This window comes from Leptopilina boulardi, unplaced genomic scaffold, assembly GCF_019393585.1.
Source record: "Leptopilina boulardi isolate dan_hultmark-lab unplaced genomic scaffold, ZJU_Lbou_2.1 LbouV2_55, whole genome shotgun sequence".
NCBI classification, from domain to species: domain Eukaryota; kingdom Metazoa; phylum Arthropoda; class Insecta; order Hymenoptera; family Figitidae; genus Leptopilina; species Leptopilina boulardi.
Genome location: NW_026138000.1, coordinates 199,715 through 216,709, shown reverse-complemented (window position 1 = coordinate 216,709; position 16,995 = coordinate 199,715). Strand labels below are relative to the sequence as shown.

Below are 16,995 nucleotides of genomic sequence, written 5' to 3'. Positions count from 1 at the left end.
GTAAATGACATTAAAAATAATCATTTTTATTTGTTAAAAATAAAAAAAAATTTGTTTTTTGACAGCTCGAAATTACATAACCTTTAAAATTTATAGATTTGTGTTTTCGAAATCAGTCAACAAAATTATTTTAATGTATAATTGTTAAAAATTAACAAGTGGGGAGAATTATTGATAGTTTTTCTTTTTATTAATTTAATTGAAAATTGCGTGGGAAAGAAAAATTTTCAAAAATCGTCTGCTAATCACAATTTGATCGCGAGTTTTTAAAATATAGATTTTTAGTTTTTAGAAAATGTGTTTTGTCAAAAATAGATGTTAAAGATGATAATTAGAACGTACAGGTAAGTTTTAACAAAAATCACATTATTATGTAAGTAATTTTCTTTTGTTTTTGTTTTTTTTTTAAATTTCGTTCGTTTCAAAAGTGAGGTTAGGTTCGTCGTTTATTTTTATATATTTAATTAAAATTTAATTTTTATTTCTATTTTTAATTAAAATTTAATTTTTATTTCTATTTTTAATTAAAATTTAATTTTTACTTTTAATTGAAATTTAATTTTTAATTTCGTTTATATTTCAAAAGTAAGGTTAGGTTCGCGTCGTTTATTTTTATTTATTTAGTGTTTTAAATGAATTAACAAAAATTAATTTATTAATAGTAAATTAAAATTTAATTTTTATTTTTACTTTTAATTAAAATTTAATTTTTAATTTTAATTAAGATTTAATTTTTATTTTTTACTTTTAATTAGAATTTAATTTTTTATTTTTTACTTTTAATTGAAATTTAATTTTTTAATTTTTACTATTAATTAGAATTTAATTTTTAATTTTTACTTTTAATTGAAATTTAATTTTTAACTTTTTACTTCTAATTAGAATTTAATTTTTAATTTTTACTTTTAATTAGAATTTAATTTTTAATTTTTTACTTCTAATTAGAATTTAATATTTAATTTTTACTTTTAATTAGAGTTTAATTTTTAATTTTTTACTTTTAATTGAGATTTAATTTTTAATTTTTACTTTTAATTAAAATTCTTAATTTTTAATGAACTGAAATAAATAATTAATTGAAAATTTAGAAACTAATTTGTTTTTTTATTTGTTAATAGATATTTTTTTACAATTAAACAAATAACGGGAATTGGAAACATTCGACAAATATCGACTTTTGATAAAAGCAGAACGAAAGAATACGAAAGTCGAAAATTAATTGGGTGAGGAAAATTAATTAATTTATTAATTTACTTTTTGTAAATAAATTAATTAATTTATTTTGTAAATAAATTACTTAATTTACTTTTTGTAAATTTATTAATTAATTAAGGAATTTATTGATTTACTTTTTGTAAATTAATTAAATAATTTATTTACTTAATTTACTTTTTGTAAATTAATTAATTTATTTATTTACTTAATTTACTTTTTGTAAATTTGTTAATTAATTTATTTTCTTAATTTACTGTTTGTAAATTAATTAATTAATTATAATAATTATAATTGAATTTTCCTTTTAATATTTGTAATATTTATTTATTAATTTTTCTAAAAAGAAAAAAAAAATTTCTTTTTTAATTAAAAATATTTAAAAAAAAAAAAAAAAAAAAAAAAACTAAAAAGAAAAAAGAAAAAATCTTTCTTTCACAGATTTTCAATGGAACAAATGTATAATGTTGTTGCCGATGTGGAGAATTATAAAAATTTTGTACCATTTTGTAAAATGTCAACAATAATTGAAAAAACAAAGGATTATAAAAAGGCAAAACTTGTTATTGGTTTTCCGCCAATTAATGAAAGTTATTTATCAAAAGTAACAACAATTCATTCACGTTTAGTTAAAGCCGAATGTACTGATGGCAAATTATTTGATCATTTAAATACATTATGGATATTTAGTCCTGGTTTAAAAAATAATTCACAAACATGCCTCGTTGATATTTCAATATCATTTGAATTTCGTTCAATATTCTATTCGCATGTGGCGAATTTATTTTTCAATGAAATTGTACGACAAATGGAAAATGCATTTGTTCAAGAGGCAAAAAAACGTTATGGACGACCTTGCATTAAAACTGTTCGTCTTGAACGGTGATTTTGTAGAAAAAATTACTTTTTTTTTTGTTTTTTTTTTTTTTTAATTTTATGACAATTTTTTTAAAAAAATTTTCTTTAAATTTTCTTCTTTGGAAAATTTGATATTTTAAAATAGTATTTAAATGTGGATTTTTTTAAAATTGATTTTTGAACATATTTAATTTTTTTTTTTTTCATGAAAATAGAATATTAAAATAATTTTTCGATGGATTTTTTTTTTTTTTTAGTGAAATTTGTAAATAATTGTTAATTAATTTTAAAAGAGAAATGAATGACTGTTTAACACTATTATTGACACGCACAAAAAAAAAGAAGTTTATAAATAAATAAATAATTTAATAAATATATTTTATTAATTAATAATAATTAATTGACGATGAAATTAATTTAGAAATAATTTTCATATTTATTTATTTTACAACTACAAATCTTCAAGATATGAAAAAAAAATAACAAAATCAGAAAAAAAATGACAATCTCCTGATTAATTTTCACGTCAAAAATACGTGGAGTTTTATTTTTTTAATTTTTCTAGTTTTTATTTTATTAAAAAAAAATTTATTTTGCAATTATGATTCGACAATTAACGTTATTTTTTCATGTTTCTAATTTAAATGATTCTAAAGAATTACGATTTAAAGGTAAAAAAAGAAAGTAATTAAATAATTAAATATCTAAACAAATTATAATATTTTTGTTAATAAATATATTTTTTAAATTCAATGAATTTTTTTTAGTTTAAATTTATTTTAAAAAATTAATTTTTTAAAATTTATTTATTTATTAATTAGAATTAATAGGAAATAAAAGTAATTTTTTGTTCTTATTGTATACAGCAAAGAGAGGAGAAAAAAATAATTATCTAAAAATAAGTCGAAAAGAATTTAAAAAAAATTCCTCAATTTTCAATATTAATGAAAATAAATTAACGCAAAATATTTGTGATTTTTTTAAAAATATAAAGAAAACAAGAGGAAAACATAAAAAAAGGGTAAACAAAAAAATTATTAGTAATAATTAATTTTTGAAATTTTTATTATTACAATAATTTATTTATTTATTTATTTATATTATTTGTTTTTATTTTATTTTCCTAACATTAGAAAATATTTATTTATTAACGAAAATATTATTTCATTGAAATAAATTTTTGTTTATTTATTAGTAGAAAATTAATTTTAAAAAAATATTTTGCTTCGTAAGAAAAAATTTTTATTTTTCAAAGATTTTTTATGGAAACAAATATTTTGAAAAAAGATTAATGACAAGACCAAAAAATAAATTGACGAAAAAATTTATTGATCGAATAAAATCAAAAGTCATGGGTAATTTTATTAAGTAAATAAAATATTAATTAGTAATTAATTTTTGAATTTTTAATTACCTAATTATTTATTGAATTTATAATTATCTAATTATTTATTCAATTCAAGTACAGAATTTCAACAAAAAAAATGTAATTAATTCTTATGAAAAGAAGGAAAAATTAATTCATTCTGACGATAATAGTGAAAAGGTATGTAAAATTTTAAAATAAGAAAATTATCTACCTACAATAATAATAATTATTTAAAAAATAAAAATTTTTTTTTCTTAATTTAATAAACTAATATTTTTTTTTGGTAAAAAAATTTTTGAAAATTTTTTACTATATTTTATTACTTAGGTTTTAATAACTAAAAGCAAATTTTTTCTTATTACATAAGCGAACCTATTGTAATAATTAACAAAAAAAAAAAAAAAAATTATAAATTCAAAAAAAAAAAATATTGTTTCAGAATAAATTAATATTAAGTGAAAATGTATCACTGCAAATAGTGAAAAAAAATGATAATCAATTTTTACTATCAATAAGCAAAGTGACTGCATTACTTTTATATTTACATTTTTTGCTATCCTATTTTTTGTCATTTTCAATAAGTCAACAATATAGGGAATTATTTGGATGTTGTGATATTTTAAAAATTGGAGATTGAAATTAAGGGTATGTAATTTAAAAAAATAAAAAACTTTTTCAATTATTATATATAATATAAAATTTTATTGTAGATCTTAAAATTCAATTTTTTTTTTCTAAATATATATTACATTTGAATTTTAATACATAATACATTTTTTTTATTAAAATTTTTTTATGGATAATTAATTTACAATTAATTTAGTAAATTAATTAATTTTCAATTAATTTAGTTAATTAAATAATTTGCAATTAATTTAGTTAATTAAATAATTTGCAATTAATTTAGTTAATTAATTAATTAATAATTAATTTAGTTAATTAATTTACAATTAATTTAGTAAATTAATTAATTTACAATTAATTTACAATTAATTACTTGTGGTATTAATTAATTAATTTTAAAGTAATTTATTTATCACTTTTGTTAAATTAATTTTAACGAAACTTTGTAACCATTTTTAGAACGAATGGAAATATCAGTTTTCAGTTGAATTTCCTTTAATTGAACTTGTGAGGTGATTTTATAATTTCGAAGAAAATTTGCAATTATTGTTTTTAAACTCATCATAGCGAATCGTTGACCTTTATTATAAAAAAAGAAACAGAAAAAAAATCATTAGCGGCAGATTTTTTTAAAAACAAATTTTATCGATAAAATGGGAGAAGAATTTAGGAAAATTTATTTTTTATCAAAAAAAAAATGAAAAGAAAAAAATATAATGAATAAATAATTTCAAAATATTGATATCTAATGTAAAATATAATTTTATTATTAAATAAAATATTATTATTATTATTATTAAAATATTATATTAATTATGATTTATTTTTCTGAAATAAATTTTTTTTTTTTTAATACTAACCAATGCATCCCATGGGTCCAGCACTAAATGGAATAAATGAATAAGGATGACGCTCAACAGCATCAGCAGGATCAAATCTTTCTGGATTGAATTTTTCCGGCTCATGAAAATATTCCGAATTTCTGTGCGTCAAGAATGGAATTAAAATTATTTGACAACTTTCTGGTATTGTACACGAATCTGTAAAAAAAAAAATTCCATGGAAAAGAGAGAAAATTTAATTCCTTTTTTTTTAATTAATTAATTAATTAATTTTAATTTTAATTTTAATTTTAATTAATTAATTAATTAATTAATTAATTACAAAAATTTAGCTGCTAAAAGAAATTAAAAACTTATTTTCTCTCTTTTTTTGAAAATAGAATTTTCTATTTTAATTAATATAAAAAATAATTAATTAATATTTCTAATTTTTAACTAATAATTTATTTTATTTTTTTAAAAAAATCTTTTAATTAATAATTTTTTATAGGTATCAAATTTTATCGTTTACTATTATTTATTTAATTACAAAATTAATAATAATTATTATCATTATTAAATATGCAATCTTAATTATAATAATAAAAATAATATTATTAAATATGCAATCTTAATTATAATTAGATAATTAAATTAATGAGGTGATTAATTGTTGAATTAATTAAAAAAAAAAAAATTTAATAAATGTTAAATTTTTTTTTAATATCAAATTTTTTGTTTATAATTTTTAAAATAATTTTTTTTTTTTTTCATTTTTGTATACCCAATTTTATTTCACCAATTGTTGTTCTTGCCATTATTGGCGCAATGGGAAAAAGTCGAAGTGTCTCTTTAACAATTTTCTCAATAAATTTCAATTGTGAAAGTTTTTCTATATCCATTGAATTTGAATTATCAGCAAAAATTCTCATCACTTCAATTCGTGCATCGTCTTGAATTTTCTCATGTATTCCTAACATTAAAATTGCAAAACTCGATATTACTGCCAAAGTATCTTGAGACTGAAAAATAGAAAAATATATTAGTTTTGTATTATTGAAAAAAAAAAAAAATAAAAGAAATTTTTTTCATTTTTTGAAAAAATTGAAAAAAACAGAAAAAAAAATTAAAATTATTATTTTAAAAATTAAAATATTATTATTTAAAAAAAATTTAGATAAAAAATAAAATAAATACCGCTAAAAAAATTGTTATCATTTCATCTTTAAGTTCTTCTTCGCTCATTTTATTGTCCGATTTTTCCAAAATATCCAAAATTCGATCCAAAATTGAATTTTTATTTTCTTTATTTAATTTTCGTCTTGTTTTCACTTTTTCTATGCACTAAAAATATATATATATATTTTTTTTTTTTGATAAAATTAACATTAAATTATTAAATTTGTATTATATATATTTTTTTTCTATTAAATTAAATGCGAAAAATAAATATTTACTTGTTGAACAAAATTGGTAAGAATTTTTCGTCCCTTCAAATTTATTTTATAATTTTCTGTAAATTTGTAAATAAAATCTGGATAGAGCCATATTTTCATTACACGATCGATAGCCACTCGATACATTCTAAAAAAAAAATTTTTTTATTAAAAAAAGAAAATTTATTCTATTTAAAAAAAAAAAAAATAATAATTTTTTTAAAGAAAATAAAAAAAAAAATTTCTCACTCAGCTGAATGATGTAAAAATTCCTTAGTAGAATCGAGCATTGATTCAGTATCATCACATCCCAATACAGTTTCTAGAAAAAAGAAAAAAAAATATTTTTCTCATAATTGAAAAAAAAAAAATTAAATACCTACGAAAATTTAAAAAACTTATAAAAAAATGAAATAAAGAATTTTTAAAATTTTATAAATTACAAATTTTTCTTATCTATAATTTTATTTTTTGAAATTTATATTGTAATTTTTTTGAATTAAATTTCAAAAAAAAAAAGGATAGAAAATTTTTTATTTGAAACAAAAATTAAAACAAATAATTTAAAAAAAAAAAATTAAAACAAAAAATTTTAATTTAAAAAAATATCAATTTTATTTTTTTTTTTAATTACCACAAACAATATTGGCGGTACAAAGTTCTATTGGTCCAAGAATATCAATTTCCCTGCCATTTGACAGTGATTTTAATTCTCTCATTAAATTTCGACTGTGACGATCGAAAATAATTAAAAATTTATCAAGAATTTTTTGTGTCAATATTGGAGCAACAATTTTACGATGGGATTTCCATATTGGCCCTAGAAAATTTATTTATTTATTTTTAATAAAAAAAATTTTTCTTTATTTAAAATTTTTTAATTTTTCAATTATAAAAAAAAAAATTGAATTTAAAAAAAAGAGTAGTTTAAAACAATTTCTTTTTTATAATTAATAATTAATTTTTATAAAAACCAATTTTTTAGTCTAATAATTTATTATAGTATAATTAGTTTTAAAAATAAAAATTTATTTATTCAATTTTTCAAAAATAATTTAAATATTTTATTTTTAATTATATATATATATATATATATATATATATATATATATAAAATTTACCAGAACCACTGATAAGACCTTCTCCAATAAACGGTTTCAAAAATTTATAAGAAAATCCCTTTTCAATTGCTTGTTGACTATTTAAAATTATCTATGAAAAAAAAAAAATTAATACAACTTTATAAAAAAAATATTTTTACATTTTTTTGCCTCTAAAAAAAAATATTTTTTTACAAAATTAAAAATTATTTGAATTAAATTATAAATTATAATATAATAATAATAATAATAATAATAATAATAATAATAATAATAATAATAATAATAATAATATTATTATTATTATTATTATTATTATTATTATTATTATTATTATTATTATTATTATTATTATATAATAAAAATTTTCTAATTAAAATAATATTTAAAAAAATAATTTAAAAAATTAATTTCTATTTTTTAAATGATGAAATAAATTTTTGTTTTATTCAAATGGTGTTGTATATATATATATATATATATATATATATATATATATATATATTGAAAAAATGCATTTGGAATTTGCAAGTGAGAGAATAATGCAATCGAAATAATAAAATATAATTTAAAATTGCTTATGTACATGCAAGGCAACATAAAAGTTATATATATATATATATATTTATATATATATTTCGTTAGGAATCAAAACGAGTTTGGAATAATAAATTTGAACCAATTACATAAAGGAAGTTGATTTTTTGATTTCGTCGATATAACCGTTATTATTATTTTTGTATAAAAAAAAAAAATATTCAAAGTTAAAAATTTTTTATAATAATTTATTTTAAAAATAAAATAAATTTTATTAAATTTTTTATTTTATTTATCTTCAAAAAATATAATAATAATAATAATAATAATAATAATAATAATAAAATAAAATAAACAGAATTTAAAATTTAAATTTTTACCTCAAGATCACGTGGTTTTGAGATAATTACACACAACATTGGACCGAGCCATAATCTCATAGGTGTTAAATTAACATAAGGCTTAACAACTTTTACTGCACGTTCTAATAATTCTAGACAAAAAAAAAAAATTATTCAAATTAAAACAGAAAAAAAAAATTAATAATATTTCGAAAAATTCCAAAGAAAGGGCCCTTTTGCCCCCCCAAATTATAATACGGCCCTGGACAAAAAAAAATTATCAACTTTAAATTACTGTAATTTCCATTAAAATTGTTTTAAAATATTAAAAATTATTTTTGTATATATGTGACGCGCTCTAAAGAATGAGACCTGAGAAGCAAAAAAAAAAAAATTATAGGTTATGTTTATGATTGTTTGGAGCAAAAATACGCATAAAAATGGTCAATTTTTAATACAAATGTTCAAGTTTTATTCCTTACACGCCCAGAAAAAAAATTTCTTTGATTCAAAGAAATACTTTGAAAAATTTTTCTTTAATTCAAAGAAAATTTATTTGTTTCAAACAAATTATCTTTGATTCAAAAAAAAAAATTATCTTCTCAAAAAAATTTTTTCTTTAATTCAAATAAATGTTTCTTTCGCCCTATATCAATTAAAATATTCAATAAAAATTGATTTTGATTTTATATTAATTATAAAAAAAATTTTTTTTTCATTAAACGATCATAAACATAACCTGTAATTTTTTACCCCATATTTTTCCAAAGTGCGTCACTTATAAGATATAAGTGATTTTATTTGTTAAAAAATCATTAAAAAAAATAAAATAATTAAATTGTTATTGTATATTTTAATTTCTATTATTTTTTAAAAAATATTTTATAATATTTTTTTTTTTCAAAATTATAAAAGGAAAAAAATTATAATTATTATATTCAATACCTTCGGCTTTACAGGCGAAATTGAGGCCATTTCCAATAAACGGAAATGCATACGGCCCTGGTAATTTAAAAGCTAATCTCAATAATTGAATCCATTTTCGTTGATATAAATAAATGGAATAAATAATTAAAAAAATCGTTGCAATAAGAATAAAAATATCTAAAATAGAAAATAGAAAAGAATTAATTTATTTTTTAATAAAAAAAATTAACTAATTTTTATTACCGGCGAAACGAATGAGAATTTGAAAAATCATATCTAGAAAAATTGAACAACACTTTATGTTTAATACTGAATCCTTTTTATAACGTTTATAACTGAAGGAATTACAAGGTCGTATTTTCATTTTATATTCTCCCACCATTAGTGAAATTTAAATTTCAGTCACGAATAAAGGGGAAGTCCTCTACTTTAATATATTTTAAAAAATAAAGTAAATAAAATAAAAATTCCTGCTAATAAAAAAAAAATCAAAATTCCCGCCAATAATTAAGCGTTTTACCATTAATATTATACGAATATTAACATAAATACGATTTATTTAAAATTTCCGTTTATAATAATTATATAATAATATTAGTTAAAAAAATAAACGTAAATAATAAAAAAATATATATATAAAAGACTAAATTTCCACTATTGTAGAAAGACCCTATTAGTACAGTTGACATATGAACGGACCCTTAAAAACCCATTATTTCTCTGCCTTCCCAACCCTGACGCAAATTCTCCCAACTTTAGTTTTTAAATTTACCGCCCTCTTTAACTAATCGATATATTTTGCAATTCATATCGATTAGGTCGTTTAACGATTATTTGACAATTTCACTCCACATGGTAAAATAGTTTAGTTCTTCGTGTTAGTGTGTGGTAGGTTGTTATGGCACGGACCTAGGCTAAATGAAAAATTGACAGTAAGTCAAGAAAAATAGAGAGAAAGAAATTAATATCTATTTCGTGTACATGTGAAAAAAAAAAATTCTTATAATACATTTTTAATGAACGCAATTTAACCTACAATATTTTTTTTTTTTTTTTGAACATTGCAAAAAAAAAAGTCTCTCGTCTCCTTTCTTTATAGTTTGAAAAAAAGAGTGCCATTGGAAATGTCGAGAAACGAAGACGACAAACAAGAATGATACGTGATTGTTTTTTCAAGGCAGACGCGGCGGGGGTGTGACGTCTCTTATTCCCACAAGGTATGTATATATATATATATATATATCTATATTTTACATATTTACTTTTACTTTTTAAAAAAAACCGGTATTAACTTTCATTTTTCATTTAAAAAAAATTACATTTATTATTTTCCATATGTTTTTAAATTTGTCACATTTAATTGAAATTTTAATTTTTTTTAAATGTTTCGATATATATACGTATACTATATATATATATATATATATATATACATATGTAGACGATTATAATCAACACTTGCGTTTTTGTAAACAACATTTTTGCGTTGGTGTCCAAAATTGCCTCCTTTTTTGGATATTCGTCATTATTATTATTATTTTATTAATTTTATTATTATTATTATTATTTTTACCTTTTATTGTTATTATTATTATAATTATTATTTTTTACCTTTAATTATTATTATTATTATTATTATTATTATTATTATTATTGTTATTATTATTTTTACCTTTTATTGTTATTATTATTATTATTATAATTATTATTTTTACCTATTATTATTATTATTATTATTATTATTATTATTATTGAAAATAATATTAAAAAAAAATTAAATAATTTTTCAAAAATATTATAAATTTTTATTTTGTAACTGATAATTACATCGAGAAAAAAAATTTCTTTAATTCAAAGAAATTAATTTCTTTGACAAATTTTTCTTTGATTCAAAGAAATCAATTTTTTCTTTGATACAAAAAAATTTATTTATTTCAAAAAAAAAAAAAAAAAATTATCTTTAATTCAAACAAATTGGTTACTTGACTATTATCAAGTAAATATTTATTTGAATTAAATAAACTATATTTGAATCAATAATTTCTGTATTTGAAACAAATACCATCTCAAAAAAAAATAATTCTTTGATACAAATATACACTCAGAGAAATGTTTTATTTGATCCAAGTATATAATATATTTGATTTAAATAAACGTATATTTTTCTCAATGCCTACTAACCCATTTATTTGGCGTAAATAAATTTTTTTTTTTTATTTAAATCAAATAAATATTTATTTAAATCAAAAAAAATTCATTTAAATCAAATAAATATTTATTTAAATCAAATAAAAATTCATTTAAATCAAATAAATATTTATTTAATAATAGTCAAGTAACCAATTATTTGAATCAAATAAATTTTTTTTTTTTCATTGTATTTTGTTGTCTCTTTTTAATATTTTTATCAATTATTATTATTATTATTATTATTATTATTATTATTATTATTATTATTATTATTATTATTATTATTATTGATTGAAGGTTAAAAGTCTGGTGTTGTCGACAAAAAAATCGACAACAACCGGGTATTATTGATGAAAATTTAATGGATTGGAAGAGTCGGATACGTGAAGAGATGCCATTAAGTCCAATGGTACACGGTGGTGTACAATCGGGAATTTCAAGTGCCGCAAATTCTGGCCAAACATCACAAATAACACCAACAAGTTGTACGCCACCACCTGCTTATCACAATATTAATTTACCACTTGAGCATCTTGCAATATCAGCAAGTGATCGTGGAGCACCGCCTTCATATGAAGAGGCCATCGATCCTAATGGTAATATATAAAAAATAAATTATTCGGAATTTGAAATCTTTAAAATTTGTAAATAATGCTATATTTTTTTTTAAAAAAAATTACAAAATTAATTATATTTATTTTTCAGATCATTTTAAATGTTGACAATTATAATTTATTTCATCCATCTTTCTTCAATTTGTTTAATTTATTTTAAAAATTTATATACCTTCTCCTTTTTCTTCCCTGTTTTTCCTTCCTAACTTCCAATAGAATAAACTTTCCAATCTTGTACATTTTTCACACCTAATCAACGCGAGTTTATAACTCGTGCTTACTGGGAATTTCTCGTTCATGAAAAATAACAACAATTTTTATCACGAAGAAGATTCAGGTTAGGAAGCATTTCTGTTGGGAGGGAGAAAAAAAATTACCGACCAAAAATTATTTCTTTCAATAGAAACAGATTTTCCATGAAATTATTTTAATTGGTAAAATTTTTTTCATTCAACAGATGTGTTTCTTAGCCGGATTATTCTGTTTTGGCCCAAAACATCTAAGGGTATCATAAACCTGTTATTGCTCAATAATGGCTAAAAAGCCACCTGTGTAAGAAGATTTATTTGTACGTTGGTAGTTAAAACAAAACCCACGATTGAAGAGGAAAGTGTTCAACATGCTATAAATTACGTCTATTTAGTAGACTAAAGTCTCGTTCGTTATCTGCATTAATCAGACAAATCACTACACTAAGAACTAAGAATCAGTCACCTAATCAAAAAAGAACTCTCAATCTATCAATATTTTTACAGGGCCTGGTGTACTTTTTGGAACAGATGCTACGTTTTTTTTAAGGGGTAGAAGCAACTCTTTTTTCCCTTGGGGACTGTTGCTGACCCGAGAAAAAAAGCTGCTCACCAAAAAAGTCACCTATTTGTGCTCTTTCGTTAATTCCTTTAAGTTTCAATTTTAAAACCATATACTGCAACAAAAACTACAAAAAGAAGTCACCTGTTGGTACTCTTTCGTCAATTCCTTTAAGTTTCAATTTTGCAACCATACTTCATTTACTGTGAAGAGTTAAGGCCTGCAAAGTTAAGGATCCGTTGCATGGTGGCGTAAAAGCAGAAAGCATTAAACCAACAACGTTTGGTTCAATGAAAATCATTCTAATAGAATTATTATTAGCTGAACGTTTTCTGCTTTCCGTTTTACGCTACCATGCGACTATTAATCGGAGAAACTAGACGGATTCTTAATACGAAGAACTGGGCAGGATTTGTTTGCCTTCAAACTTTCGTTCTTGATTAATGAAAACATTTTTGATAGAAGCCAAAGCTTTTGTCCATTATCCTTTGAACTTCTAATTGTCGTTCTTGATTAATGAAAACGTTTTTGACAGTCTTGCAATGATCATTCGAACCTCTAACTTTCGTTTTTGATTAATGAAAACATTTTCGGCATAAGCTTTAGCTTCTGTCTTGCAACGATTCTTCGAACCTTCAACTTTCGTTCTTGATTAATGAAAATATTTTTGATAGAAGCCAAAGCTTTTGTCAACGATCCTTTGAACCTCTAATTTTCGTTCTTGATTAATGAATACGACAATACGCAATACATATTGGTTTCTTAAAACCAACAAAAATAGAAACCGATATGATATTGCTTTTCATAGAATATGCAGGCAAATGATAGCTTGCTTTAAGTACTCTAATTTGTTCAAAGTAAACGTACTAAACCATTTCGACGCTCAATGAAGAGTACAACGTTGGGATATTAATTAGAATGTTCCCAAAGGGAGCCTACGGCGAACGAACGCCAAAATTTCGTTCTAAAAATTACAGTCTTGAAACAAAAAAAAAAACCCTAAAAAATTAAAAAATGTCTACATTGAGAAGAGTCTGTTTAAATTTCAACTATTTTTTCAGCTCCTCCACCATCGTACGATTCACTTTTTGGCCGCATGAGAGAAGCACACAAAGCATCCAAGGGAATATTTGAATTTCTGAAAAATATTCTCATGCTACTTTTAGGCACAAGTTAGTAACTCAATTAAAAAAAATATATTACTCATTTTTTTTATAAAAAAAAAAAACAAATGACAAAAAATTGCCTAGTATTTAAAAAATAGCTTTAAATTTTTCTATTTTCCCCCCTCAGTTGGATGCACAATACTCTTGGGAATAACGACTGTGATTCCAATTTGTATGATGGTAATTGGTGGACTGTATCTCTACGATTGTCCGCAGGGTGAATACATTCCTGTTTATTTATTAGTTGGCGGTGGATTTGGTGTTTTTAAACAACTTCTTCATCTTTCGACGAGAGTTCGACAACGTCCCGAGGAAAGGGATGAGGAAAGAATACGACAGTCACCCACGCAAACATTAATCAATTGTTTTATGCTTGGATGGTTCATTATCGGTAAAAATATTACTTCTATTTTTATAAATGTAAAACGCTGTTTGGTAATGTAGTCGGCAGTATTACCGACCGATGGTAAAGTAGAACTCTTTATTATCGACGGTTGGTAATACAGAAATCTATCTTATTAGCGGTCGGTAACAGTATATCCTACATTACCAACTGATAATTAGAAATTATATTAGTGATCGATGATAACATAGATTCCAGTTTTATCAACAGTCGGTAATATAAATATCTACATTATCGACAACGAAACCTTTTTTCAGGTTCAATGTGGGTTTACAAAGAATATGAACCAAATTATGATCCATCTTTGGGGAAATATTGCAATAAAACACTTTATTTATTTGCCTTTTGGCTTATTACCTCTGTGTATATTGGATTGGGCGTTATCACCGCTGGATTATGCAGCATTTCTGTCGCTAGTATCGCTTTTGAGAGGCCGCCACCTGATTTAATGTGAAATTTGCTTCAATCACCGACAGCAAGAGCTTGATGACAAAAAGATAAATAAAAATCTCAGTCGGTATATCATAAAAATAATTTTTTTTTTTTTTTTTTTGAAAAAGAAAAGATAAAAAAATTCTTTTCTTTTTCTACGTAACTGTGATTTACGAATCTACAATTTAAACAAATTTTTTCGTGTGCCAAGGGAACAACAAAAAAAAAAAATTGAATTTCAGAACGAAAATTTTTTTCTTTTTTTTCGATAAAAATTTTCGTTCTGAACTTTGTGTTTCGAATTTCTATAACACATTTGTTATATATACATATAGAAGGAAAAAAAATTTCCTCGGAAAATTCCTGAATGTTAAAAAAAAAAGAATATCAGGAATTTAATATTGTCGTCGAAAGATTTTTTTTTGAGATTTTTCGCGAGTCGTTTAAATGCAAAAAAAAAAAAAAAAAAAGGGAAAAGAAACGACAACCGAATTGTACATATGTTTAGAAATGATGCGCTTATTGAGTGATTTACATTTCTTTTTTTTTTTTTTGAAAAAAGAAAGAAAAAAAAACAAGACTGTTTCGAGTCATCGTCAATGTATTAAAAAAAAAAAAAGATTTTGTAACTATTTTTCTTTCCGTCCCTGTCGATCTCTATGTTTTTTATACATATATAAATATAAATATATATTTTTTTTACAATTTTTTTTTCATCCTCACTGTTTTTTTTAAACTACTCAGGCGCTTTTTTTTTTTTTTTTTGAGACGCATGTGAAAATTAAAAATTTTTTTTTTTTAATTGTGAGTTTACACTCTTTGTTGTGTCGGTAAAACAGATGAATATGGCGCCAATTTTAAATTCAATTTTCACTAAACGGAATTTTATTATTTTTACAAAAAATTTTAACACTTAATATATAAATTTAAAAATACTTATGAAATAATTTACAAGAGATTTTTTTTTTTGCAATCTATGTTCGATAAAGAAAATGTAAATTCAGTTTTAAGGAACTTTCCATACGTCTCAATCTTTTTATTTTCTAATTTTCACATTTTTTTGTCCTCACTTTTAAACTCCTTTAATTAAATGCTTTTTCGATTTTTGGAAAATAAATTTTTTTTATTTTGCTAAAATGTGTGAGAGAAAGAGGGTAATAATAATAATTTTAGTATGCGTGTGTGTGTTTTTGAGTGAGAGGGGGGAGGGGGGAACGCACAAGGGGTTGAGTTGAGAATTGACTGTAAATATATTATATACATATAAATATATTATATTTTGTAATTTTTTTTTTTTTATTTTTTTTTTAATAATTCGTATATGCATAATATGCGATTGCATCGCATAATTTATCGAAGATAAGCATAAAATTGTCGTTTAGAATCTCGATTTTTGGAATTTAATCTCAATTTTTATGATATACAATGTCTCAACCAGTATATAAATATATATATATATATTATATAATACAGAATTTTTAAGTCGTTAATATAATTTCTTAATAAATAAACGGCTTTTTAATCTGCAAAATCAGTGTTTTCTTTAATAATACTATGTTTTTTTATTGTATATAAAATAATATTTTATTTTTTTCATGTTATATCGATTTATACTTCGATATATCGAATTATATTTTAATATATCGATTTATACTGCGATATATCGAATTATACTGCGATATATCGATTTATATTGCGATATATCGATTTATACTTCGATATATCGAAGTATATTTTAATACATCGATTTATACTTCGATATATCGAATTATATTTTAATATATCAATTTATACTGCGATATATCGATTTATATTTCGATATATCGATTTATATTTCAATATATCGATTTATACATCGATTAATACTTCGATATATCGATTTATATTGCGATATATCGACTTATATTTCGATATATCGAATTATATATTAATATAGATTTATATTTCAATATATCGATTTATACTTCGATATATCGAAATATATTTTAATATATCGATTTATACTTTGATATATCGAATTTTAATATATTAATTTATACTGCGATATATCGATTTATATTTCGATATATCGATTTATATTTCAATATATCGATTTATACATCGATTAATACTTCGATATATCGATTTATATTGCGATATATCGATTAATACTTCG

General features: G+C 20.8%; 3 protein-coding genes and 1 long non-coding RNA gene across 6 annotated transcripts; 3 read left to right on the top strand and 1 right to left on the bottom strand.

Moving 5' to 3' along the window:
* Positions 1 to 91: 91 nt before the first annotated feature.
* LOC127290052 (coenzyme Q-binding protein COQ10 homolog B, mitochondrial) lies at positions 92 to 2,445 on the top strand. Its single transcript, XM_051318428.1, has 3 exons — positions 92 to 344; positions 1,119 to 1,223; positions 1,654 to 2,445. The coding sequence occupies exons 1-3, from the start codon at positions 316 to 318 to the stop codon at positions 2,096 to 2,098; spliced, it is 579 nt and encodes a 192-aa protein (XP_051174385.1). The 5' UTR covers positions 92 to 315; the 3' UTR covers positions 2,099 to 2,445.
* Positions 2,446 to 3,247: 802 nt separating this feature from the next.
* Positions 3,248 to 4,658, top strand: LOC127290051 (uncharacterized). The gene is made up of 4 exons (XR_007844246.1): positions 3,248 to 3,425; positions 3,534 to 3,616; positions 3,879 to 4,084; positions 4,523 to 4,658. It is a non-coding gene; the product is annotated as an uncharacterized LOC127290051 (long non-coding RNA).
* On the bottom strand, positions 4,442 to 9,573 carry LOC127290048 (cytochrome P450 4C1-like). 3 transcript variants are annotated; one of them, XM_051318424.1, is made up of 11 exons: positions 9,469 to 9,573; positions 9,244 to 9,402; positions 8,338 to 8,450; positions 7,442 to 7,532; positions 6,955 to 7,140; positions 6,570 to 6,642; positions 6,342 to 6,468; positions 6,082 to 6,228; positions 5,669 to 5,906; positions 4,924 to 5,103; positions 4,442 to 4,642 (listed from the first exon to the last, which is right to left on the bottom strand). In XM_051318424.1, exons 1-11 carry the CDS (start codon positions 9,497 to 9,499, stop codon positions 4,485 to 4,487), a joined length of 1,503 nt encoding a protein of 500 aa, XP_051174381.1. In that variant the 5' UTR covers positions 9,500 to 9,573; the 3' UTR covers positions 4,442 to 4,484. The 3 variants fall into 3 exon arrangements, with proteins under 3 accessions (XP_051174381.1, XP_051174382.1, XP_051174383.1); XM_051318425.1 differs by lacking the exon at positions 6,082 to 6,228; XM_051318426.1 differs by lacking the exons at positions 7,442 to 7,532; positions 8,338 to 8,450.
* A 476-nt stretch (positions 9,574 to 10,049) lies between these two features.
* Positions 10,050 to 15,538, top strand: LOC127290050 (uncharacterized). The gene is made up of 6 exons (XM_051318427.1): positions 10,050 to 10,157; positions 10,325 to 10,442; positions 11,713 to 12,011; positions 13,901 to 14,011; positions 14,133 to 14,396; positions 14,666 to 15,538. The coding sequence occupies exons 3-6, from the start codon at positions 11,777 to 11,779 to the stop codon at positions 14,860 to 14,862; spliced, it is 807 nt and encodes a 268-aa protein (XP_051174384.1). The 5' UTR covers positions 10,050 to 10,157; positions 10,325 to 10,442; positions 11,713 to 11,776; the 3' UTR covers positions 14,863 to 15,538.
* Positions 15,539 to 16,995: the final 1,457 nt, after the last annotated feature.